The sequence below is a fragment of the Engraulis encrasicolus genome, chromosome 5, assembly GCF_034702125.1.
Source record: "Engraulis encrasicolus isolate BLACKSEA-1 chromosome 5, IST_EnEncr_1.0, whole genome shotgun sequence".
NCBI lineage: Eukaryota > Metazoa > Chordata > Actinopteri > Clupeiformes > Engraulidae > Engraulis > Engraulis encrasicolus.
The window spans coordinates 19,126,268-19,152,586 of record NC_085861.1 but is presented as its reverse complement, the minus strand read 5'-3'; the positions used below and the strand labels follow the sequence as shown (position 1 = coordinate 19,152,586).

At 44.9% G+C, this 26,319-nt stretch overlaps 1 protein-coding gene across 2 annotated transcripts; it reads right to left on the bottom strand.

The window, feature by feature from the left end:
* Positions 1 to 873: 873 nt before the first annotated feature.
* mdc1 (mediator of DNA damage checkpoint 1) lies at positions 874 to 25,718 on the bottom strand. Of its 2 annotated transcripts, none has more exons than XM_063198860.1 (15): positions 25,677 to 25,718; positions 24,839 to 24,975; positions 21,882 to 22,496; positions 21,408 to 21,501; positions 19,475 to 20,457; positions 18,777 to 18,980; positions 17,077 to 17,139; positions 16,710 to 16,896; positions 13,009 to 16,316; positions 11,687 to 12,243; positions 10,388 to 10,504; positions 9,312 to 9,494; positions 7,509 to 7,634; positions 2,996 to 3,106; positions 874 to 1,567 (listed from the first exon to the last, which is right to left on the bottom strand). In XM_063198860.1, the coding sequence occupies exons 2-15, from the start codon at positions 24,966 to 24,968 to the stop codon at positions 1,382 to 1,384; spliced, it is 6,864 nt and encodes a 2,287-aa protein (XP_063054930.1). In that variant the 5' UTR covers positions 24,969 to 24,975; positions 25,677 to 25,718; the 3' UTR covers positions 874 to 1,381. The 2 variants fall into 2 exon arrangements, with proteins under 2 accessions (XP_063054930.1, XP_063054931.1); XM_063198861.1 differs by having other exon boundaries at positions 17,077 to 17,136.
* Positions 25,719 to 26,319: the final 601 nt, after the last annotated feature.

Genomic DNA, 26,319 nt, shown 5'->3' with positions numbered 1-26,319 from the left:
ACGGTCGGCTCTCTAACCGCTGAGCTATGGCTGCACCCATTCAATAAAGACCATAGGCCTACACTAATCAAATAGGTTTTCATTTGATGGTCCATACCAGACACAGCACACACACCGATATTATCAGTGGCCCTGAAGAGCCAGACTGGCTTGGACTGGCAAGAGGTAGGGAATCGATTGTTCATAGTGTTATAATGAATACCTGACCACTTTAAAAGTCTCCAAACAGACCCATTTAATGGCCGTGCCAGCCATTCAGACTTGCAGGCAGCCAAGCAAGCAAGCAGACCCATGTTACAGAAAAATGTGGGTTACCAACAGCCTCCACTACCCAGGGGCCTATTGGCAATCGGCAACGGCGATCTTCAATTGAATTATTAATTAATTCAGTTATCAGTTTATAATACAGCACATTGGAGAGACAAATTAGCTTTGAACTCAATGAACAGGAAAGTGCCCCCCCAAGCAGATATTTGGAGCTAGATAGATAAACATGGCCTGCTGCAGATGCCAGCCTTAGATAGTGCAGCGCTGCAGGGGGGGTTACGTCTGTCACATCTGATAAGTCCTACTGGAGGATAATTAACTCTGAAGAACCACATTTAGAACTCCTGATGAAAGCCAAGCAGTTGATTAACAAATCCGACAGGCGGACAAAGATGCGTCCGTCTATGCACTCTGCCGTCTTGTGGACACAGGAGGGAATGACAATTTAAGGAATGCGTTTCAGACAGACAGACCGACAGACAGACGGACGGATGGACAAATCCTCTTATAGAGAAGCTAGGACGCATCTAAAAACTGACATCCCACCTATTCCCACTTGGTTAGTGCAATATGTAGTAGGCACATGACCACACACACAGACAAATCTGCAAAATATAATATTTATTTATTTAGATCATGGCTACTTGTTGTAGACTGAAATAAGAATGAACATACAGTACGTATACCTATAATTACAGAAGCAAGTGAATCATAATGTGCTTAAATTAGTACCTGTGGACGGTAGAAATGCTTTCACAGTTTGAAGTCCATGACCAACAGGCAATCATACAATCATAATAAGAAAAGGAAGAATATGGAGTCAGAAGGTGTTGGGCACCTTCAGATGTCCTGACTCTCATGTCTTCAGTACATGAAGCCCCGTCTCTGAGAGCAGCACCTGTCCTGTCTGAGTGTGAGTCGGGCCGGTGTTACGTCCTCTTTCTGCCCCCATGCCGTGAAATATGGGCAAGGCGTGCCATGTGCCCCATCCCCAACTGTGGGACTCCAGCGTTACCACGTTATGTTCCTGCCCCAGGGGAGGGGGAAAGAGGGCTTAAATATGGCGTAGGGGGTCGTGGGCTCATGCCCCACCGCCATCTGTATGTGACCATGGTTACGTCCTCTTCCTGCCCCTGCCTCCTGCGGCCTGCGGCATGGGCAGAGCGTGGGCAGCCACGTCGGCCCGCTGCTGGAGGATGCCCGTCAGGAGGAACTCGGACGAGACGACGGGCACCGAGGCTGCCAGGGCAGCGGAGCAGAGCGAGGCGTCCTCCGCACACGACACCACCACCGTCTGGGGCTGGGATGACAGACACAGAAGAAAGAGACAGTCGTTACGTTTTACATTACGTTTTTAATTCAGAATTAATAATTCCGAATTAAATAGTTCTGTCGAGTTTACTTTGATCTTTCATTTAATTCTGAATTGTGAATTCAGAATTCAAGGAAATTAATTCTGAAATAAATGTGTCATGTAAACAAGGCCAGTGAGGCAGTGAAAAAGTAAGCAAGGAAGAGAATGAGGGAGAAAGAGAAAGACACAAGATAGAGAGAGAGAGAGAGAGAGAGAGATAGGAAAAGGGAGAGAGAGAGAGAGAGAGCGATGGAAAACAAACAGAGCTGTGGCAGTTTTATGTGACATAACAGCAGCAATGACAGCCCGACTGAGAGGAATTGCAGGAAAGATGGCCAAGAGAGGCGACACCAGCATTTACTGCCACCTATCCGAGATGCTAGACTATCAATCCAGACCCAGACACATGGATTATAAATATTCCCACTATCCCTTTATGATTCCCCCTCAGGGCTACAAACACTGTGTCTGTCCACCATAGGAAACTGTATTTGGAAAAGGAGTTCGTAGCACCACTTCCTGGAAATGTATGCATGACGTGTAAAAATCAATAACGGTGATGCATTGCACATATGTTCCCCTAATGACTACGCGGTCATAGAACACCAACGAGGCTATAGGGCCCAACAATCTGACTTGAGTGCGAGTGCCCATAAGCTTTGTCCGAGCAATTAGCCACAGGGTTGACTGGGTTCAACCAGAGATGACTGATAAAAAAAGAGATGGTTCATAAAGAATATCTTCTGTGATCAATATGCTGTACGGTTCTAGCTTCCATCATATGGCTACCAGGGGACTAGCAGGGCTTCAGCATGGAGTTCAATACAAAAGTCACTGGCCCAGCCATGGGCAACCTGGGTTCGATTCCCTGCCCAGGTCTCTCTGTGCCACTCTTCACTGTTCTGTCTAAATTAAGTCAAAAATCTCCCCCAAAATATTTTAGAAATAAAAAAAAATAAAAAAAGGCAAGTCTCGCCCACTTAGGAGACTGGACTTGATCCCACGTTGTTACATTGGTGACACACAGTATGCTTTATCTTGGGTTATCATATTGAAAATCTTTGGTTCAACTATTGCTCATGTGAATTCTTTTACCAACCCAAGTAGATGAGGAAATGGTCTCCAAAGAGATGAGCCCATATAAATTGAGCGAGGGAAAGAGAAACATTGATAGGAGTAAAGAGAGAAACTGTGGCCCAATCTCAATGTTAAGTGGTGATTGGATACTCCGCAGAGTTCACCTAAGAGTTTCCAATCACTGGGCGTTTCACGTCCTGACAAGGCTAGAACACTGGGCATTGAGAAAGGGCCAGTGTCTGATTCCTTTTTTTTGCTTCAGTAGCTGTTGGATGTTGGTATTGGAGAGAGCTTTACCTTGTTGACAGATGGCATTTTGGGAAGGTAGCGACCTCCACAGCTGGTGATGATGTCCTTCATTTGAGTGGGTTCAGGCTTCACCGACCGAGTCACGTGCACCTCATAACCCTGAGAGAGAGGGCACCAAAGTCACAAAGTCAGACTTTTCTACTTTTCAGACAAATAATGTTAAAAGGTGCACTGTGTAATATTTTAAGTAGTTTATTTCCAGAATTCATGCTGCCCATTCACAAATGCTACCCTTTTCATGAATACTTACCACCACCATCACATTTTAAGCATTGATTATGACTGGCGAAATTCAAATTTTCATAAATGAAAAGGGGGATCTTCTCCATGGTAAGCCATTTTGAATTTCCAGAAATAGGCATTTTTAGCTGAAATACTTACTTTACTTTGGTCACATACATTAGTAAATATTAGTTAATTAATTACTAGTAAATATTCATGAAAAGATCAAAATTGGCAGTAGACAGCACAGTATCACTGAACAGCATAGTTGCCTTACCTACTCTGGCCACCATCTTACACAGTACACCTTTTAAGTTCAAGATTCACTGCAGATAGATACAGTGCTGCTTGTATGTTGTAAGTAAATGTATGTGAACCCTCCAGACATGACCACTGGTTTTGTATAAAACATTAAAAGAACCTTAATAAACAGACATCCAAATTCTAATTTCTAAAGCACACCTTACAAATACTGGATACACACATACGCACGGTAAAGAGAGATATTTTCCATTATTTAGTTGAACAAAGGTTAGCATCTTGTGGCTCCTCCTCTTGCACCCATTACTTCATCGAAACGTCTTCTCTAACCTCTAACCAGTGTCTTGCATCTGCTTAAGCCGGGCTCAAACTACTAAACTATCGGCAGCTCAAACACTGTTTGATATTTTGCGACTGGAAATAGAATGTCGGGCATTGTCTCTGTATTTTGCGTTCAGGGATAAGATTGACAGTTGCGATTCTCTTTTAGTGTGCGGTGCACCCCGACGTCAAAATCTGACACAAAATCGGAAGTCGTGTAGTTTGAGCCCGGATTTATTAGTCCGGCGGATTAGACACACAAAAGGGCCTAATCGTGCACTTTTGAGTAAAAGCATGAAAATTGGTACACATATCCTTCTCCATATGCTGATTAATATTAGCGTTGGAGGCGTCACGAAAAATGAAGAATTTTCAAGATGGCCGCCAAATCCAATATGGCCAACCCAAATTAATGAAACTACCTGACACGTTGTTGTAAAAGCATGAAAATTGGTACATATATCCTTCTTGATATGCTGATTAATATTGGCATTGGAGGCGTTGCGAAAAATTATGAATTTTCAAGATGGCCGCCATATCCTATGTGGCCAACCCATATTAATGAAACTACCTGATACTTTGTAGTAAAGGCCTGAAAATTGGTACACATGTCCTTCTTAATATGCTGATCAATGTTATCGTTGGAGGCGCCGTGAAAAATGCTGTATTTTCAAGATGGCCGCCACATCCAATATGGCCAACCCATATTAATGAAGCTACCTGATACTTTGTTGTAAAAACATGAAAATGGGTGCCCAGTTACTTCTTTATATTCTGATTAATAAAAGAAATGGAGGCATTGCAAGAAAGTTTAATTTTCAAAATGGCCGCCAAATCAAATCTGGCCAACCCATATTAATGAAACCATTGATGAATTTAACACCCACTTTGTAGTAAAAGCATGAAAAATGGTACACATTTACCTCTTGATATGCTGATTAATATTTGAAATGGAGGCATAGCAAATAAAACCAGAATTTTCAAGATGGCCGCCAAATCAAATATAGCCAACCCATATTAATTAATCCTCCAGGCACATTGTGGGATATACAGTACCTCTAGAAGTTAGTGACGACTGCATAGGCCTTGTGTTTAATATGCCTCTCATGACTACAAATTCAAAGGGATCAAGATTTCAAGGTTGCTAGGAAGTTCAATTGATTTGTCAATTCATGGGGTTAAGACATAGTTAAAAAAGAAACCAATAATTAATTACTACTTCTAGCTGTACTTCAAGGTTTTCTAACGAACTGCAATCCTGTCCCATGCGTTTTGTATGGGTATGTCTTGCCTGGTTAACACTAGTTGATCTCACAAGTGAGATACTCTGAAGGTTACATATGCAATTTCTCATAGGAAAGGTGTGGTTTAAAATTGCCCATGGACGTTAATTGGGTGTTACGAATGTTTCATTTGGCATATGCATAGCCCAAAGCCAATCGTGTCAGTTGTATCTTTTCAAACAAACTGCAGTCGTCGCCTTTCCACCCTTCCCTGCTCTCTGAATGGAGACCAAGATCTGGTACTTTGCTGAGGGATGGAATCCATGCTATCTTTCAGATCAGAACGATTGTGCAAAGCAGCATGGGATTCCCCAGGTTGTGGTATATCCTATGGCCAACATCAATCAAACTGCCAACAATGCCTAATTTAAAGATACAAATAAACTTTGAATAAATGGTGAATGGCACAGTTGGTGCAAAGTCAACTCGGGGTATGTAAATTTGAAATTTTACTTGGACAGTATTAGGATTCATTTTTTGGCTATAATAATGGTGTGCAAGATTTGACTTATGGTGAACCCACATTTCTGTATTTGTAATTCAAGGTATGCAAACTATGCATCATATGCAAGGTGAAGTTGATAAGATTTGATTTAACCCCCATGTTGAGGGGGGACAAGATTTTGTTTTGTTACATACAGTACTTGAGTGAAGGTTGTGCACATTTATTTCAATGATAAATGGCTCAAATCCTTTGAAAATGTGACTAAAATATTTATTGACTCATCAAAGACTACAAATATGTTTCTACTACAAGTACAGAGAAATTTATACTGAGATAAATATAGGATATTTTATGCCCATTTATACATCTATGGGTTGGCCATATTTGATGTGGGGCCATCTTGAAAATTCTTTTTATTTTTTCATGATGTTAATACAATAAAAAGATACATGTGTTTTCATGCTTTCACTGCAAATTGTGCCCTGGTTTCACTAATGTACTGTAACACAATATGTAACACTACATATATATATAGGCCTATATAACATTAGTAGGCTAGGGTTTGATGTTTCGAAATTAGGCTATGTTAGGATCACTTCCAGAGTCATCTTTTTAGGACTATTACTTGTGTGTGTGTGTCTGTGTGCGTGCACGCACTTCTCACGTGAACCCTTCTACATTATTATACATATCAATAAGTATATGTGTGATGATTGCATGCTCCTGCCACAAAGTGCATGGTGGTTACACTAATATGGGTCAAACATGTTTGATTTGTCTTGAAAATTCTGATATTTTTTTCATACCTCTATTCCTAATATTAATCTGCACATAAAGATGTAACTGTGTAGGCTATCAATTATCATGCTTTTACCACAAAGTGCCCGGTAGTTAATGTGGGTTGGCCATTTTGAAAATTCTGTGTTTTACACATCTAATATTAATCAGCTGAAAAAGAAGGAAATGTGTAACCATTTTCATGCTTTTACTACGTGCATAATGGATTCACTCATCTGCTAGACAATTCCTGTTATATGGGTCGGCCATATTTCATTTGGTGGCCATTTTGAACATTTCAATTTTGGTTTTACGCAACAATTCCATTTCTAACATTAATAGGTACATCATAGAGTATGTATTTACCAAATTTCAGGCATTTATGACGCAGTGCATGATGGTTTCTCACTAATATGGGTTGGCCATATTGGATTTGGCGGCCATCTTGAAAATACAGCATTTTTCGCGACGCCTCCAACAATAACATTGATCAGCATTTTAAGAAGGACATGTGTACCAATTTTCAGGCCTTTACTACAAAGTGTCAGGTAGTTTCGTTAATATGGGCCATCTTGGATTTGGCGGCCATCTTGAAAATTCATAATTTTTCGCTACGCCTCCAATGCTAATATTAATCAGCATATCAAGAAGGATATATGTACCAATTTTCATGCTTTTACAACAATGTGTAAAGTAGTTTCATTAATTTGGGTTGGCCATATTGGATTTGGCGGCCATCTTGAAAATTCATAATTTTTCGCTACGCCTCCAATGCTAATATTAATCAGCATATCAAGAAGGATATATGTACCAATTTTCATGCTTTTACGACAACGTGTCAAGTAGTTTTATTAATTTGGGTTGGCCATATTGGATTTGGCGGCCATCTTGAAAATTCTTCATTTTTCGCGACGCCTCCAACGCTTATATTAATAAGCATAGGAAGAGGTATATGTGTACCAATTTTCATGCTTTTACTCAAAAGTGCATGATCAATTCACCAATCCGCTGGACTATATGGGCATTTTTGCCCTTTCCTCCTTGCAGAACTCAGCCAGAGGAGAGAGGTTGGAGGGATATATGGCATATACTGTGCCATCTCCGAGAGAGAGCAACGAAGAGAAAGATAGAGGTGTATGGTACCTGCAGTAGAGAGAAAGAGAGGTGTAGAGAGAGAGGGGGGGGTTGGTACCTGCAGTAGTGGCTGGCTGCTGGCCATGGTAATGGAGTCCTTGAGTGAGAAGTTGAACTTCCTCTCCTGCTCCGCATCCTTCACCAGGAACTCCTCAGGGGGCAGGAAGCTGCCAGCCCTGCCACTCTGCAACACCACAACATAACAGCACAAGGGTTATACCCACAGCTCTAAACACCTAAGCACAGAGCCTATGTTATAACCTTACTGTCCCATAACTTGTAATGGCTCTGTCTTAATTTGTTACTTGAGGCTCTCGGTGCTGTCATAGCAATGTTGTTATGATGTAGTTGAGTATTGTCAGCAAATAGTGAATAGGCCCGCCGGCGACCCCATCTGCAGTAAGAGGCTACTTCACTTTTTTCGTTACCAGTCAAAATGGGTAGTAGATGTTGATCTTACTAACCAAAACACAGCACTAAAGGGTCAAAGGAGCTAGTAAGTTGGCTTTTTCTACCAGCCAAACTTAAAATTAACCAGTGTTTGACCGGTTGGCTGGTGTTAATTTAGAGCCCTGGTTATACCACTGACTCATTTCCAATTCGTCTCTATGGGAGACTTAAAACAACATATCTCCTTTAGAATTCTTGCTGAGTCTACTCTATTTCGTGCAAAGGGTAGTTGCCCGTCCCTTTCAAACAATCAAAAAAATAAATTGTCAGACTGACCCTTTATTTCAGAGAATTGTTTAAACGATCAATGAGCATTGTTAGTTGGTTTGATTGACAGTCAAGCGCAACCGTTTGTCCTATCAGTGCTTATTCTCAGCCTTGCCAAGATACAAATCCATAAATTTAGGGCAGAAGAATCCTCGCAGATCAATTGTGGATGCGTCAAAACCCTTGAATGAAATACAATAGAAGACAGCTATCCATATAGGATCTACTATATGTAGGTCAGTGGGTTATACAGATTGCAAATGACAGGCACAGGGGAATGGTCAAAGAACTTGGCTCAGTAGAACAGTAAACCAGATTAAGTTGTGGTAAATCAACTGATAGAAGAACCCTGAGCTCTCATGATCTGAACTAAATGGCACCTGTGGGCTATTTGCTACTAGCCTTACCACTTCCTATAGATTAATTTAGCCAGGTTTATCACTATAATATGTTATTGGAATACACCCTAGGTATGGCCGTTGAAACCAGTGCTTGCAGTTTTGTAGTTGAAGAGCGCAACACTGGTTCTTAACTATTTCACCACTTTATTTTTGGCTTGCTGACTTTTCAGCCCTCATCAGAGTTTAAACCAATGCAAAAAGTACAGGCTGCGCCAGAAATGTATACATGCTTGAAACCATTGTAAAGTAGGTGGTTAGCAAAATTCACAGTTTCGAAGTGTAATAGAATTTACAGACATCATTTTAGTTTTTGGAAGTTACACCTAAGCTACTGTAATTCCAAAACCTGAAACAGCTTACTTGTACATATCGAGTCATATCATGTGTTTTTTTTTCTGTACACAAGTTAACCCATTGATGCCTAAGGCACCTGCAAAAAAAGGTGATGAATGCCTGAGCCCTTTTTAAGAACAGCTGCCCTCAGCCTATAAAAACCTAAATATCTCAGCTACTGGAGCACATACAAATATACACTAAGTTGCATTTAAACGCTAAGACCCTCATCTTTCAATAGAATGTGTTCTTTCATCTCAAACAAACAGAGATTTTTAATTAAGTTGTCTCTGCCTCAATGTTGTGTAATGCAGCTCCAGGCGTCAGGGCCAATGTTGCGCAATGCAACATCAGGCATCAATGGGTTAAGCAAAAGTGTTGTGGGTGATCTATGCATGTGACCAACGTACCTTTTTCAGCCAGTCGAGCGTGACGATGGGCACCCCTCTGGCCACGGCACACATGAACTTGACGGTGCGCCGCACGGCATCGGTGACCAGGTGCGTCATGTCATTCACACCTTTGGCCATGCTGCCCCCTAATCGACTCACGGTGGTCTCCCCTCCGTCATTGCTCACGCCGGTGAACAGTACCTAGGAATGAGGCAGGTCATACCACAGCCATGTGTTACTGTTAGACATTGAAAAGCACCTAGAGCAGCACAACAGCAGCTCAGGTTCTATACTGTGACAGACAGCAGTCATATCATATTGCCGTTGGTCAGACAGAAGCCATACATATATATCACATTACTGTTGGTAATATCATATCAGACTGATGATTCCACCCAAACAAAATGTAACAGTTAATGTTCAGCAAAAAAAAACCTCAGAAAATGTCTTTACTTGTGTGAAACGTGGTATGAGTACATCATGTACGGAAATGTCAGTTTATATGTTATATAGTGTGTGTGTAGTTTGTGTGTGTAGTGTGTGTAGTGTGTAGAGGCTTAATCCCATTTCACCCCTTAGCCCTAGGCCTTTCCCCTTCCCCTCCGTTTTGCGCGTTCACGTGTAGGGGTAGTGGCGTCCCAATTTACGTTAAGACAGAGGGGTAGGGGCGAGGGGAAGGGCTTTTCTACCCCTTGAAACAGAGATTTTCCAGAGGCAGACTTCAAACGGAGGGGTACGACAGATTTCCCGAATGCATTGCGAATGCCTTTAAAATAAGACGGCATCCAAAAAAGCACACAAATATAAGTATATAAGTATTTCTCGCTGTGATACAACACGATGTCCTTTTTTAAATTGTTACCCCATTAATTACAAGCAATATCGTTGGTTTAACCGTAGAGGGTCTGGTTTTGAATGCTATGACTGTCACTCCGTGATTGTTGCCTGATTCCTCCATTCGTAGGGGTTGTGTTTCAAGCCGTTTGAAGGGATGAAGGGGCAATGCGAAGGCGTAGAGGTAGGGGTAGGATAGGGGATAGGGGTAGGGGAATTTGGTCAGTGTGTGTAGAGTGTGTACACGTGCACCTGCTCACCTTGTAAACCTGGCGTGGGGAGCTCACGGAGCGTCGTGCGGACTTGGCTGGTGTGGGGGACTCTGTGGAGCCTGCACCAGCTCGCTTCCTGGAAGTCTTCTCAGAGGCCTCGTCAGCCTGGCACAGCACCAGAGGGGGGGAGGGGGGAGCGGGAGAGAGAGAGTGCCACAGGACACCAGGATACAGGATGACAACAGAGGTCATTCACACAGAAGCATTAAAGGTCATTCAGACTTTTAAGCCAATGGTGCAGGTTGGAGATCACGTTGCATTAATGTGTTATAAAATAGTGAAGAAAGTACTGCATATCTCCAGGGAAATGAAGTAAGATAAGGGATAAGGTAGAAAAACGGAACAAAGTGTAGCGTAAAGGCAAGACGGAAAGACAAGAAATAAGAAAACCGAACGTTTCCCTCGATAGCACATTTAATGTAGCACCTTCAGAGAGCGGTAGACTGAATAAAAATGCAGTAGGCTGAATGGAATAAAAATGCAGGCCAGGCGCTTAGTGTAGGTCGCTAGAGAGACACAGTGACTGGGAGGCTTGGAGATCTCCCCTCACAGCCATCACTGACAGCTTATTACAGTGGAGGAGCTGAGTCAGGACACCACAGCCCTGACTGGGAGAGGAGAAGAGGAGAAGAAGAGGAGGAGGAAGAGGAGGTGGAGGAGGAGGGGGAAGTAGAGGAAAAGGGGGAGGAGGAGAAGAGGGAGAAGGATAGGAAAAGGGGAAGGAGGAGGAGGAGGAGAAGAGGGAGGAGGATAGAACACAGCCCTCACTGGGAGAGGAAAAGGAGGATGAGGAGAAGGAGGAGGAAGAAAGGGAGGAAGATGGCAAGAAACGAAGGAGGAGTAGGAGGAGAAGAGAGAAGAGAAGAAAGGAACAAGAGAAGGACAGAGGAGGAGGGAAGAAGAAGATGGAGAAGTAGTGGTAGGAGGAAAGAGAGGAAGAGATGAAGAAGATTAGGATAAGGATACGGAAGTGGGGGTGGAGAGAGAGGATAGAAGTGTAAGAGGAAGTAAAGGACGAAGAGGGTTGAGGAAAAGACAGGCGGACGAGAGGAAGTGGGAGAGAAAACAAGTGTGAGCTGAGAGGAGACACTGGGATGGGTTGGCTGGGATATGGGCAAAGCAAGGAGGGGAGAGGGCAAAACAAAGAGACAGCGCAAGTGTTGAATGTATCTCCACGGGGCAGGAAAGACAGGGAGAGAGGAGAGAAATGCGCTTGAGTGTTGAATGTATGAATATGGGATAGGAGGGCATGGGGTGTAGAGAAGGGAGAGGAACAGACAATTTTACCTCCGTCTCACTGCTCTGTTCCACAGCACTAGAGGGCGATGCTGCTGCTGCTGATGCTGCTGCTGCTGCTGCTGCTGCTGCTGCAGAGGCCTCCATACTCTCCTCCTCCTCCATCTCTTTTTTCTCTTCTTTCTTTTTCTGTGCTGCAGATGGCCGGCCTCTTCCCCTCTTCTGTGCCGGGACAGGGGCTGCCTTCTCCTCTTTGTCCTCAGGAGGCTGTTCACCCGCATCGTCCGCGTTGGCCTTGCTTGGCCCCTTTGTCGCCTTGGCCTTTCCACGAGGCACCTTGAAGCGAACCTCCTCCTCCTCCTCCTCCTCGGCTTCGTCGGCTTCTTCAGGCTCTTCGTTGCGACTCCTCTTGCGACTCCCCGTGCCCTGGCTGGCTGCAGTGGAAACGTCAGCAGTCTTGACTTGATCTGTGCTTGATCCGCTTGCCTGCTCCCCCTCCTTCTCCTCTTCCAAATCACTCTGGCTGGATGGCCCGGCCATCGCACCTCCTCTACGACCCCGTCCTCTACCTCTCCCCACCCCGGCCTCTGCTTTCGGAGAGTCAGACTCTGTATTCAAGACAAGTTATATTCATATTTTTGATTAGATTCAACTTTATCATCATTATGCATGTATAAATACAGAGTAATGAATAATTAATTGCAGCTCAGTGTGTAATCAGAAGCGTAAATGTCAAAAGTGCAAGAGTGCAGTACATGTTAACATTTAATTATTATATGGTGTGACGTCATCGGTCGAATGCTCCATTCATTTCAACGGGGCTCCCCAACGTTCGCACGTCTGTTATTTTTCGATAACGGACGGGTTGGTCTATAACAGACCGCTGTCAATGGCAACAAGACTTTTCACTGCTAAAGCGACTTTTCAACAAGACTCTAATCAGCTGCTGTGATAGACGACACCTGTTGTCCTGGCTACCTAGCTGTTGCCTAGCGGTGTTCCACAACGGCACTGTTTTGTTTTGCGCAGCAACAGTCTTTTGACATTAAAAACTATAATAGACTTAACATTAAATAGGCCTAAAGAAATGTCCCCGCCATGTGTGAATCATTTAAGTATATCCATATAATAAGCGGGTTAACTTTCGGCGAGTCGGTCGCTTTGTGGAATAGCAGCACTTCAGAGAGAACAAGACCCCTCCGCTCCGCGTCGGGGTCTAAAGATTCTCTCTGTCGTGCTGCTATTCCACGGTAGCGACCTTCTCGCCGAACGTTAACCCTTACTTATTATAGCTACGCAATTATAGCTGCAGAAAATTAAGGTGGGCAATAGCTACAGAATGTGCAGCTTATGGGCAAGGAAGCTACGCTTACCGTCAACTGCTGCAGGTTGGCTTTCTTCTCCATCTCCAGTAGCTTGCGACTCTGGTTTAGAAGACGCCCCTCTGGCCCCTCTTCTGCCTCTGGCTGCGGCTGGCTCCTCAGCAGGCAAGTCCTCTGTCTTTTCTTCTGAGGGGCCGCTTTGGGCTGTTTCATCCCCGGCACCGGCTCTATTGCCTCTGCGTCCTCGTCCAGGCGTCTTGGCAGCTGAAGGCTGCTCCACCGTAGGTTCTGAAGATTCTGAAGGTTCTTCAACTTGGGGTTCTGAAAGTTCTTCGGTTTGAGCTTCAGAGGGTTTGCTCACCTGCGGTTCTGGTGTCGGTAATGAATCCCGTCCTGGTTCGTTCCCCTTAACACTCTTCCTGCCTCTTCCTCGTCCTCTCCCTCTTCCTCTCCCTCGTCCCCTGCCTTGGCTCCCTTCAGCAATAGGTTCGGACACGTCAGATGTCACAGAGTTGCTGGAACTCGATGGTCTTCGCGACCTTCTTCCACTGCCGCCACTTGCCACATCCTCCAGAGCTGGTGCCTGTGTCTCAGCAGGGGGAGCTCTGGGAGGCCTTCCCCGGGTGGCGCGCCTGGAGCTGCTGTGTGGCTCTGGTGCCCCCTGCCTGCTAGTGCTGGCACCGCTGCGCACGCTGGACGTGGATCTCTCCGAGCTGACAGAGTTGGAGGAGTTAGAGCGAGAGCGGGTCCTCATGGCGGGGCCGGCGTCTTTGTTGTCGGCGTTGTCACCGGCCGGCTGCGCTGACTCCTCCGGGCAACTAGGGGATGCTGGCGCTGCGTGTCTGGCTGTGGCACGCCTGCCTCGCGTGGAGGGCCGGCCTCGACGTTTAGCTTCACTCTGTTGTTGCTGCTCCGTTTCAGAGGGCTCCTCACTTGGCTTTTCTTTTGCGGACTTCGCACTGGTTCGTTTACGGCCTTCCTCCGCAGTTCTCTCCTCCTGCTGCAGTCTTTGCCTCTCCTCCTCCTCTTTTCTCTCCTTCTCGAGCCTCTCTTTCTCCAACTGTGCTTTCTGCTCAGCCACTCTTCTATCATCCTCTTCTTTTTGTCTTCTCTCCCTTTCAATTCTTTCCTTTTCTTCTTTTTCAAGCTTCTCCTTTATCAACCGTTCTCTCTCCTCCGCCTCTCTTTTTTCTTTCTCCTTCTGTTCTCTTCTCTCCCTCTCTTTCCTTTCTTTTTCGAGCCTCTTCTTCTCCAGACATTCTCTTTCCTCTGCCTCTTTTCTCTCCCTCTCTTCCCTTTCTATTCTTTCATTTTCAAGTCTTTCCTTTTCCAGCCGCTCTCTTTCCTCAGCCTCTCTTCTCTCCTTCTCTTCCTTCGCTCTTCTCTCCTGTTCTTGTCTTTCCTTTTCAAGCCTCTCCTTTTCCAGCCGTTCTCTTTCCTCAGCCTCTCTTTTCTCCTTTTCTTCTTTTTCTCTCTGCTCCCTCTTCATTCTTTCTCTTTCCTCTTTCTCTCTTCTTTCTTGTTCAAGTCTTTCTCTCTCCATCCTATCTTTCTGATCTTGCTCCTTTCTCTCTCTCTCTTCCTTTTCTTTCTGCTCCCTCTCTATTCTTTTTCTCTCCTCAAGAATTTCTTTCTCCAACCGTTCTTTCTCTTCTTGTTCTTTTTGTATTCTCTCCTCTTCTTCTCTTTTCTCCCTTTCTTCTTGTTCTTTTCGGATTCTCTCCTCTTCTTCTTTCTTCTCCCTTTCTTCTTGCTCTTTCTGTTCCTTTTCTAGCCTTTCTCTGTTCTGTTTCTCTTTCTCCTTCTGTGATTCATCCTTTTGTTCTTGCATGGCATTCCTTCTTCCTCTACCCCTCCTGGCAACAGGTGCCTCTTGCGCTGGCTGCTCTTCATCAGCATCCTCCTCTTCCTCTTCCACCATCTTTCCTCTCCTCCCTCCTCTCCTAGCTGCCGGAGTGATGGTCTTGGTCTGCTTCTTCTCTTCTTCCTGACTCTCTTCCTCCTGCACTACTTTACCTCTAGTCCTGCTGCCTCTCCCCACAACAGGCTGTTTGCCTGCTCCACGTGTCTTAGCTCTGGATGTGGACGGCATGGGCTGTGTATAGTCGTCGTCATCCTCCTCCTCCTCATTGAGGCCAGACATAGGCTGTGTCTCAGCAGCTGACAGACAGGTGCTGGAGGCCACTTCAGCCACCTGACGGTCATCTTCTCCCGGCTGTTTCCCCTTCCCCCTGCGTGGTCTGCCTCTCCTCTTGGGCTCCCCCTCGTCACCCCCCTCATCATCATCATCATCATCATCGTCCTGAAAGGCGGACATGGGCAGAGTTTCAGCTGCGGAGAGGACGGAGGACGAGCTGCGGGGGACGTCGGTGGGCTCCGCCCCGCTGCCCACCTTGCCTGCTTTGCCCCTGCGTGCCCTTTTAGACACAGCAGGCAGGGGGCGCTCTTCCTCCTCCTCCTCCTCGTCATCACTGGCAAGGGTCATGGGCAGGGTCTGGGCAGTGGAGAGCTGCTGAGAAGTGCTGTCATCCACCTGCCTCCCTTTCCTCCTGCTCGGCCTCCCCCTCCTCTTGGGCAGCGCGGGCTTGACTGCATCATCATCATCATCTTCGTCCTCATGTTCGCTCGTGGCCATTGGCTGGGTCTCAGCAGCGGCGAGAGGTTGGCGAGCAGGAGACTTGGGGACTGTAGTCGGAGGGGCAACAGTGCCACCTGCAGGGCTGTTGGTGGGCCTGCTGTTGCCAGATTTGAATAGATCTTCGTCGTCGTTGTCCGAGTCACTTTGGAGCAGTACATCCTGGGCCTTGGTGGGCATAGCTGCGGGGATTTGCAGGGACGGGGACTCTGTGTCATCCTCCTCCACGTCTGTGTCACTGTCCATGTGGAACGCTGCAGAAGTAGTATGAGGACCAGCCGTTGTTGCGGCAGACATTATTCCTTCGCTGTCTTCGCCTCCCAGCTTCTGGCTTCTGTGTAGGATGACCGTGTCGGCGGTGGAGATGTGTGAATAAACGTTGTCCTCCTCCATCAGCTGAGTGGGCTGATCGTCGTCCGGTTCCGTCACCTCCTGCTTCTTCTCCTCACTCCTGGCCGTGGGTGTCGTCTCCGCACTGCCGTGAAAGAAGAAGGCCTGGGTTTCAGCCATGCCTATGTCTACATGGGTGTTGTCGTCACCTCTCTCCTCCGCTGCTGGGGCGTAGGCCTGCGTTGCCTGCAGAGCTGCGTAGTCCTGGGTCGGGGCCAGGTCGCTGTCGCACTCCTCGTCCGAGTCCCGGAGCTCGGGCATGGTGTAGGCCTGGGTGCTCTCCGTAGCCAGCTGCAGCATTCGGCTGTTGTCTATGGACATACTGAGCTGCAGCCTTGGAGTAGGGAGGAAAATGATCGATTAATTCATTAATTAGTTAGTTGACTGACCTCATGGATCGACTTACGATGAATTGATAAGCTGGGTTTCCCCCGACCAAATTTCAATGCCCCCCCCCCCCCCGAAAACCGCCTATTAAATATAATTTGATTTAAAAAGTGAGATAAAATGATACATTTTAAGTAATTTATATTTACATTCCTTTAACCCAAAGGTGATTGAAATGTTGTCATTATTCACACCCCTCTTCACACACATTCTTTACTTGCTCCTTTCACCTGCTTCTCTCGCCAGTCAAGTTGACGATTAATTGCAATTAATATTTTTTAATCGATTAACACATTAATCGATAAAAGTTGATTAATTTATTAACTATTGACAGCCCTACCTGGGAGACGCCGCTGCCTCGCCGGCTATGCTGTATGCCTGGGTCTCCTCCAAGGCCATGTCCAGGGTGGACATCCCAGCAGCACCATCGGGATCCATGGCGAACGACTGGGTCTCAGGGACAAAGTCTACGTCTGGGCCCTCGTCGGAGGTCACAACGGGGTTGAGGGGAGGAGGACGTTTGGGGACTGAGAGTAAAAGGGGAAGGCAAGGGGTTAGAGAATCAGACGGATGCCACTTCAGTAATATTTTTTTTTCTTTAGTACAAATTAGGGCTGCACAATTAATTGAAACAGCATTACACGCAGTATATACTGTAGGTTAAGAATATATAGTTACACAAGAAATATCTATGGGCAAACACTTACAGGCAAAATGATGATCTGGACTGGCAAAAAGTTGAGTCTCCATTTCTTCTATTCGCATCTCTGCTTTACAAAAAAAAAAACATAACAGCAATTGCCTTACTATTACAATGTTAAACATTATCTTCTTAAGTTTCACATTTTCTTACACAATATTCTACCAGAATAATATACTAGACTTAAATGTAATGTTTCAATAGGCTTGTTTATGTTGTCTTGATAACTAGAGACCCCTTGTTAATATGGAGCAACAAGCAGGCCTCACTGTGGCTATTCACTCTATGGAATGGCCCTTCATTGGCCTCGTGATGTGCATGACTGTGAAGGGCACATAGCAACCCAGGAGAGGACACATAGCAACCCAGGAGAGGGCACATAGCAACCCAGGAGAGGGCACATAGCCACCCAGGAGAGGGCACATAGCCACCCAGGAGAGGGCACATAGCAACCCAGGAGAGGGCACATAGCAACCCAGGAGAGGGCACATAGCAACCCAGGAGAGGGCACATAGCAACCCAGGAGAGGGCACATAGCAACCCAGGAGAGGACACATAGCCACCCAGGAGAGGGCACATAGCAACCCAGGAGAGGACACATAGCCACCCAGGAGAGGGCACATAGCAACCCAGGAGAGGGCACATAGCAACCCAGGAGAGGGCACATAGCAAACCAGGAGAGGACACATAGCCACCCAGCAGTCGGGCAGTTTGCCTCAACCCCAAGCTCAGCAACAATGTGAAGATCCAATTCCTAAAGCATTTGTATCATACTTTCTGTCATGCTTTGTGTAGCTTACAGTTTTATCTTCTATCAAATTTATCAAAAGAATGCAACTCTTTGTAAAACAACTTCACAGACTTAATACATTATATTACTGAATGTGTAGACTCTACCACAAACATGTATTGCTTCTTCTGCCTTTGCATCTGACATGAGTGGTTTCACTGATGGCTCGACCTATCGGCATGACGATGGTGGTAAAAGTAATGAACTGGTTCTGACAATATACAAACGCCTTTTAGGCCTGGAATTAGCATCTCCACTCTACTCTGAGGCCAAGGCCTAATATCTAAGGCCTAGAAAAGAAGGTTTTGGATCCTTTTGCCGCCCAACCCTGTCATTTTTTGTGCAACATTTAAAAAAAAAAAAACCAAAAAAAAACATGATCTAACCTGACAACAAACGCACCAACCTTTTTTTCCCTTCGGCCTTATCATCTAATCATGCATGGGTTGCTGTTACCAATACATATTGTACATATGGACTCGTGTGTCTCATCACCAGGGCTTGACATTAACTTTTTCACCCGCCAGCCACTGTGGCTAGTAGTTTCCCCAAGTCACTAACCATTCAGGTATTCCACTAGCCACACATTTTAAATTGTTTTTGTTTTCTTTATCATGATAATGTACGTCTTACCTCAGAAGATGTGATGCTAAAGTAAAGCAAGATAAGTGTAAAGCTTTCTATATGGAAGTATAGAAACTTTAGAGTTACTGAGCTTTTTCTTGAACTTAAATACAAGCAATTGATACACAAGGGGTAAACAACAGAATATAGGCTACTATGATGTGCATGCCATACCAAGGAATAAGCTGGCAGCCAAATTGGCTAGTGACACTGAAAGTATTACTAGCCACAGCCAAGTTTTACCAGCATTTGGCCGGTTGACAGGTGCCAGTGTCAAGCCCTGCTCATCACACCTGCATCATTGGGAGTTGAGCACTGGATTGTAGCTGCAGCGGAGGACTTCCCCAGAGCCTTCAGAGGAGGACTGCCATCAACTTTAGCCTGCTCTTCCTCCACGTCCGTATCGCTGTCCATGTTGAAGCCATCAGAGGTCAGGGCCGGGGCCGGGGCCGGGGCCGCCACATCAACATCTGGCTTCCCAGCGGCTGTCTTGCTGGCTGCTCCAAGGATCAAGGATAATTTATTCATCGCATACAGAACAGTAACATGTAATGAACATGTAATGAGACAGCAACATGTAATGAAATGAATTGTCCTGTGCAAAATAGGTGTTTATATAAAGACGGGCAGTGTCAATGATTTAATACACAGATTAAATAGCAAAGAGGATGCGTGTGTGTGTGTGTGTGTGTGCGTGTGCGCACAGACCTTCTATGTTTGTCAGGACCAAATATCCTCAGAACAACGTTAGGAAAACTAGACAATATGGACCTATGAAGACATTATGATGGTCCTCATAACTTTACACAGTGTTGAATTAGGGATTGTTTTGGTCTGGGCACAGTTAAGCATCCTTTAGACATTCAGGGATGAATGGGAATTAATGGAAGGTCCTCACAAGCATACAAAAAACGAAGTGCATGCATGTCTGCATGTGTGTGCGTGCATGTGTGTACACAGTATGTCTGTGCTCAGTTTTGAGTTTAACAACCTGCTCCAGCTGGTCTCTCTGGCCCCCCCTGGGCCATCTCAGAAGCTGGCTGGAGTCCAGACCCTCCAGAGCCTCCAGACTGTCTGGGGTTCACATTCGTCTCCCCCTTCTCCTCCTTCTCCTCCTCCTCCACATCTGTGTCGCTGTCCAGCTGGATGTCAAAGTTGGTCACGGGAAGGGACGGCTGGAATGTGTGATCGTCTGCACGCGCAGCCTCTGCTGGGTCGGTGCAGACCTTGGTTGGGGTGCCATCTTGGTTGGTCAAAGGTGTGGTGTTGGTGGTGGTGGTGGTGGTGGTGGAGGACCCAGCAGCTCCAGCATCTCCAGGTAGTATAATAACCTCTGTTTGGTCACCGTCCTCCTCATCCTCCATATCCGTGTCACTGTCCATGTTGAAGTCTGGAGCATGTGCTGGCTTGGATTCAGCAGTGTCCCTGCTTGGGTCCTGGTGTGCGGTGGCAGAAGGGGGATCCTCCCCCGGTGCGGCCTTGGAAACTTCACGCTCATCCTCCACATCTGTGTCACTGTCTGAGTGCAGCTCTAACTGCGCAGCAGCAGCAGGAGGTGCCGGCCTCTCGCTCACAGCGTTGACGGAGGCCTTTGTGGAATTGGCATCCGACGTGTCATGCTCATCCTCGTCCTCAATGTCAGTGTCACTGTCCAGGTGGAAATCTGGACGTGTAGTGGACACAGGTCCAACAGCTTCTGCTGCTGCTGCTGTTGCCGTTGTCGAGTTTGCATGGGCCTGTTCATTGGCAGCTCCTGACGAGCTCTTGTTCTGCCCATGCTCCTTCTTCTTCATCTTCCTCTTCTCCTCCTCCTCCTCATCTCTCTCCGTATCAGTGTCACTGTCGATGTTGAACTCCAGGGGCTCTGGCCTGGGCTTGTCGGCCGCCGCTGCTGCCTCAGTGCTCCTGTCAGTCCAGATGGCTTCTCCTGAGCTCACGGTCTCGTTTGCTCTCCCCCTCTCGTTGGTGGAGGGGCTGCAAAAAGCCGACAGCAAAAAACTCAAGTTACATAATGTGTTTGTTGTTACAAAGATATAACCCTACCCAGCGGTTGAACAACACTGCTGATCTGAGGACAAGCAGGATGCTAAACTGAATATTGTCTTAAGATTGTGTTAAAACCACTTGCAAATCATTCTGTTATAAATTGTTATGAGGGTGTTTTTTTTCTTGTGCAGGATGACTGTTATTTAAAGGGACACTGTGCAGGAAATGGTCAAAAAATGTACTGCAACTATGCTGCTCATTGAAAATGTGTTGTCTAAGGCCAAAATTGATCTTTTCATGAAAGTTTACTAAGTAAGACTTAATAAATGAATATTTGATAGTATGGCCCAAGTACAGTCATTTTTGCAGCTAAAAATGTCTATTTCTAGAAATTCAAAATGGTGGACCATGGAGAAGATCCCCCTTTTCATGTATGAAAAATGTATTTTTTCCAGTCATAATGAATACTTAGAATTTGATGGTGTTGATAAGTATTCATGAAAAAGGTAACATTATTGAATGGGTAGTATGAATTCTGGAAATAAACAACTAAAAATCTCACACAGTGTCCCTTTAAAGGTGCACTGTGTAATATTTTTAGTAGTTCATTTCCAGAATTTATGGTGCCCATTCACAAATGTTACCCTTTTTTACATATCATATCACCACCATCAAATTTTAAGTATTCAATATGACTGGGAAAAGTGCACTTTTGAATGTCCAGAAATACACATTTTAGCTGCAAAACTTAGTGTACTTTGGTCATACTAGTAAATACTAGTTTATTACTTGGTAAATATTAATGAAAATTTCAAATTTGGCAATTGGCAGCACACTTTCAATGAGAAGCATAGTTTCGATACCTACACTGGCCAGAATCTTACACAGTGCACCTTTAAATCCCTTTCTTGAAAAATAATTTTTAAAAACAGCAATACCTCTCTGGTATGAAAAGAGCGCCTGATGGACTCTGGAATGTTGAGCACACAGGCTGTGGAATGATTGGAGACTCCGAATCTGATGTTAGTGATACTATACAGGAGAAACAGAATGGGATTACTCTTTGAGGTCTTACGTGTATATTATACAGTCAGAGCTGGCCCTGACAACACAGCCTTGTGTGGACATGCTCTGTGGTGACAGTGGTGACAGTGTGGTGACGTGCATTCTCAGGTTGGAAAATCAAAAACTCCTGACAGCAGGAAAAAATCACATGCTCAATATGATCCTTATCGTATCTTCTCTTGGTTTTGTGCCACATAGTTCAATTACATGTCTGTAACATTTTAAACCCTAAATTAAAAAATACAGCAAATTACATAGCACATACATATACCTGGTAAATTATAATACACAACATACCAAAAAGACATCGAATAAAACAAATGCATATATGTGTACAGCATCCTTACCTAAATGCTTGGCTGGCTTTGGCCTAAATGCTTCTCTCTCTCCGTCAGACTCCGAGTCGGACTCTGGGACCAGCGGAGCTGGAGACTGTTTCCTCAGGCCCACCACCGGGGCCTGGGCTGACCCCTCTTGACTGCTTCTCTGTTGGGCATCGCCCGGCACACTGCTGGGTGTCAGGAAGCCCCCTTCCCTATTCCCAGTCCTGTCTGCAACAGTAGCCATCTCTGTCGCCACATTGGCCCTGCCGTTCTCAGCACGAGGTGGGCTGGCCTCCTCATTGTCCCTCTGCCTGACACCATAGTCTGGTGTCCCCACTCGGCCCCCTCCATTCTGTCCCTCAGCAGCTCTGACAAGGGCGTACTGGCAAGGCACATCAGCCAGAATCACTTTGTCGCCCTCGCTCAGCGCGTAACGCACGTGGGGCTGCAGCTTCAGACGGCCCTTCCGGCAGCCGTTCATGCTGCCCATGTCCCAGATGAGCGCGTCTGCAGCCAGACCGCCGAACATGGTGATTGAAATGGTGGCGTGGCGCTTTGACATGGACGGAGCGTTCAAAGGCACCGTGCAGAAGGAGGAATCACGGCCCAAGACATTCTCTCCTGGGTACAGAGGCAGCTCTGAAATAAGAAACGGGTGGAGTGACAAAAGAAGAAATTAGGGAGGCTAGTCATGAACCTGAATGCATATGGGTCATTTCATGTGAAATCAAGCACTTTGGGACCCGGCCGACAAAGATTTCAATCATACTTGCTGTGCCTGTTTAGTAGCAAGATAGCACCCCAGAACTGCATTTGTGCGAATCTGACACCAATATTAAGGCAGGAACAGACTAGGGAAGGTTTACATATGAGGGTAGGAGACTATACATTCAGAATTGATTATATCAGTCAGTGTAAGTCTGTGGTGTTATTTGAAAGCTCTTTTCTGGCTCTACAAATTAGACAAACAGCATGGAATACAACAACCCTAAGAATATGAATTATGATACATTGAAAAATTAACAATTGAGTATCAAAAAAACGTATGTTTTAAAATGGCCAGTTCCTTGTCTAAACGTAGCCTGCAATGTCATGAACAACACCTGAAATGCTGGTATTTGGTTCTTTATTCATTTCAGAGATAATGGGACTGAAAAATATGGCATCATGCAGATCACCTAGTAGTAATATGGTAATACCATAGTAATATCACATGGCAGCATGTCTATCGGAATATGTGAAGGATGGAGATGGTCCATGAAGATGCAGGAAGTTCAGTTTCACCTCTCCAGTGCTCCACTAGTTGACATCATATACAGCTACAACATACCCTTTGATGCTTGAACATTAAAAAATAATTTACTGAGCTTATTCTTTCAACCCTGCCTTCTCTGAATGCTGAAAATGGTCTAGCTTCCACTGTGTCCATTGACAATGGGCAGAAGCTGAGTAGTTTTTGAGTACCTGGAATTGGGACCGACGAGGGTGTAGGGCCCACCGAGAAAATGCCTGTTAAGCCAGATGGCCAGTCCAGTCCTGTCCCTGACACTACTCTATTACTACTTCATTACAACTCATTTCAACCTTTATGTCCCATTATCTCTCAAATGAATAAAGAACCAAACACCCCATTTTCAGGTGTTGTTTATGACCTTACAGGCTATGTTTAGACAAGAAACCGGCCATTTAAAAATACACATTTTTTATATTCAATTTCTAATTTTTCAATGTATCATAATTCATATTCTGAAGGTTGTTGTATTCCATGCTGTTTGTGGAACATGTAGAGCCAGAAAAGAGCTTTCAAACAACACTTCAGGCATCTTTTTGTGACTTACACTGACTGATATAATCAAAGCTGAATGTATAGTGTCCTACCCTCATATGTAGACCTTTGCTAGTCTGTTTCTCCCTTAATATTGTATTGGTGTCAGATTCACACAAATGCAGTTCTGGGGTGCTACCTTGCTACTAAACAGGCACAGGAAGTATGATTGAAATCTGTGTCGGTCGGGTCCCAAAGTGTCTGATTTCACGTGAAATGACCCATATTTGTTATCCGTCCAGTCTTAAAGGCCAACTTCCGATAAAACTCAGTTTTACTCACTCCTTTCGAAGATCGGACGGTCACCCCAAGTTAAACTCACTTGCAAGGCTCTCATAGCGGTGCGTCAACTCTCCTGGCTGTGTTTCCCGGTGTTTCCCAATTTACATAAATAATGCAGAGAAACGAGCGAATCACGAAAGCCTTTCTGTGTTTCGTCACGTCGAAAGAAGGCGTTGCCCACAAAGGTTTATATCGACCCATTTATCTAAAAACATGTTGAGTAATTTTTTTCTGCTTGTTTTCAAAACAAGCAACGTCTGGTGGCCCGAAACATAGCTTAGCTTAGCTATCAGCTGGTTGCTACTCTCAGGTACACACACAGCACAAAGCCTCATACATAAAGCCTGCTCACTCCGGTTGCTCCGTGCCTACAGCTCGCCTAGGGGTCGCTGTCGAAAGAGCACAGCCCTGAATGGAGCCTGCACGCCTCCGTTGGCGCCCCTATAGTGCAGTACCACCCAGGGAAGTGGCGACTCTGTTTCCCATTACATTCCCTCCAGGAGCTGGAGGACTGAGCCAATCAGAGACGCGTTTCTTTGAGAGCAGGAGGAGTGAGCCAATCAGAGACGCATTTCCACGAGAAACACGGAACACTCTCTCGTTTCTCCACAAGCCACCTTGCCAGCTTGCAAAAACGTCTTGAAACAAAGCAACCAGAACGTTTTTTAAAACAGGACCAACGCGTAACACATTCAATAACAATTGGGAACACGGCAATATTAATGAAATTACGTTGAGAGGCGATCTTTAAAATGTATCAAATAAAATGCATACAGCCTTCAATAGAGTTCATTACAATGTCTCACAGCTTACAGAGCTTTACAGCCAAAAATGACAGACTGACCAGGTTTGCGATGGCTCATACACCACTCACCCGTCTCTGGGATGTGTCCATTTTTTAAAACGATCAGTTTAGCAACTGGTTCTGCTTCATCTTCTTCACTGTCATTATCGTCTTCATCATCATCATAGCTGAAGTCCTGAATCGCTTGTGTTGCATCCATTATTCTTCTGTTTTGAAATGAACAGAGTAATGTTGTTGTACATTATCTTATATGCAAACCAGCTAGGCCTACGGTTTTAAATCTGAAGTACAACCCCTTTGTCATAATTCAATATCCATATCCAACTGTGTTGTAGTGCCATGCATGAAAGTTAATGCAGTACTTGAAGAGAATGGTTTGTTTTGAGTTGGGGAAATGCGAATGTGGTGCTTTGAACATGAAAACACGACAATGCTGCAAAAACTGCAATTTGTTTTCACACGGGTGGGTTGTCTGTCAGCCATGCAGGATCAACTGTAAAAAGCATAATCTATTACTTCAATCACTTTTCATACTAGTTTTACATTTACAATGGGATCTGCTGGTCCTCACCGAAATCAAAACATCAATTCATCCTACAAATATGAGCAATGAATGGAAATCACATCGCTTTTTACTTATGGCAGCATTTGCTGGAGAGTGGACATAATATTTGTTGTTATTAAATGTGTCGCAGTTACAATGACTAGCTAAAATGCAAAGGTTATCAGAAGGTGGCTGCTCCTTCTTGGCATGTCGTGGCATACCGCAGAAGATGACATAGAGCCAACTGTGTGTAAATAACCAAATTATTACAGTAGTAAGTGCATAATAAAACACTACATTTACCAAATTACAACACTGGTGGTTAGTTGTTTATATCGTGCAAATGTCAACAAAAAACATTACCTCTCCTCTCGTTGCGAAGATACAAGAGAGAAAAAGAAATCCCGGAAGTTGGTTGGTGGGTTCCGGTGTATGTCCCGCCCACCATGAAACTATTGGCTTAAACACACGTCAGTAATAGACTTACGATTAATTATTGGTTGGTAGAAGTGTCATTTTGGGCCAGTTATCCATTTATTGGCTACAATGGTTACAATTGTTCGACCTGAAACTTTTCCCCGCGCTGGTGCTTCAAAACAAGGGGCGTAATCCTTGAATTGCCTCCTTGTTGGCTAGTGATGAAAATCTTCTGCAAGACAGGCGCTGGAGTAGTCTTGTAGTCTCTTTGATAAATTAAAACTAGCATATTTGAATGAATAATAACTTATTTAAAAAATATTAAATAATGATATATAATAACTAATGAAAAGTTATGACAATTTGTAATTTTTCATTATTTATTACTTTAGACCTAATAGCCTAGGCTACATTAGACCTAGGCTATATATTAAAATGCAGTCCACCAAAGTGTTAAATTCAAATACTTTGTTTAAATTATAAATAGACCATCTGTTAGATTGCAGTCTCTATCTCTCAGGCTGAGGTCTAAATAAATCACTACAGCAGATTTCAGAACAAAGTTCAATTTTATTTTTTTTATTTCTCC

What these genes read in the sequence shown, in the direction of transcription:
- mdc1 (XM_063198860.1), bottom strand. Translation starts at nt 24,968, where the DNA reads ATGGATGCAACACAAGCGATTCAGGACTTCAGCTATGATGATGATGAA. An exon ending in AAAGCCAGCCAAGCATTTAG is followed by an intron (nt 21,502 to 21,881) that starts GTAAGGATGCTG and finishes TCTCCTGTATAG; the next exon opens with TATCACTAACATCAGATTCG. An exon ending in CCAACCTGCAGCAGTTGACG is followed by an intron (nt 12,244 to 13,008) that starts GTAAGCGTAGCT and finishes TCTTGAATACAG; the next exon opens with AGTCTGACTCTCCGAAAGCA.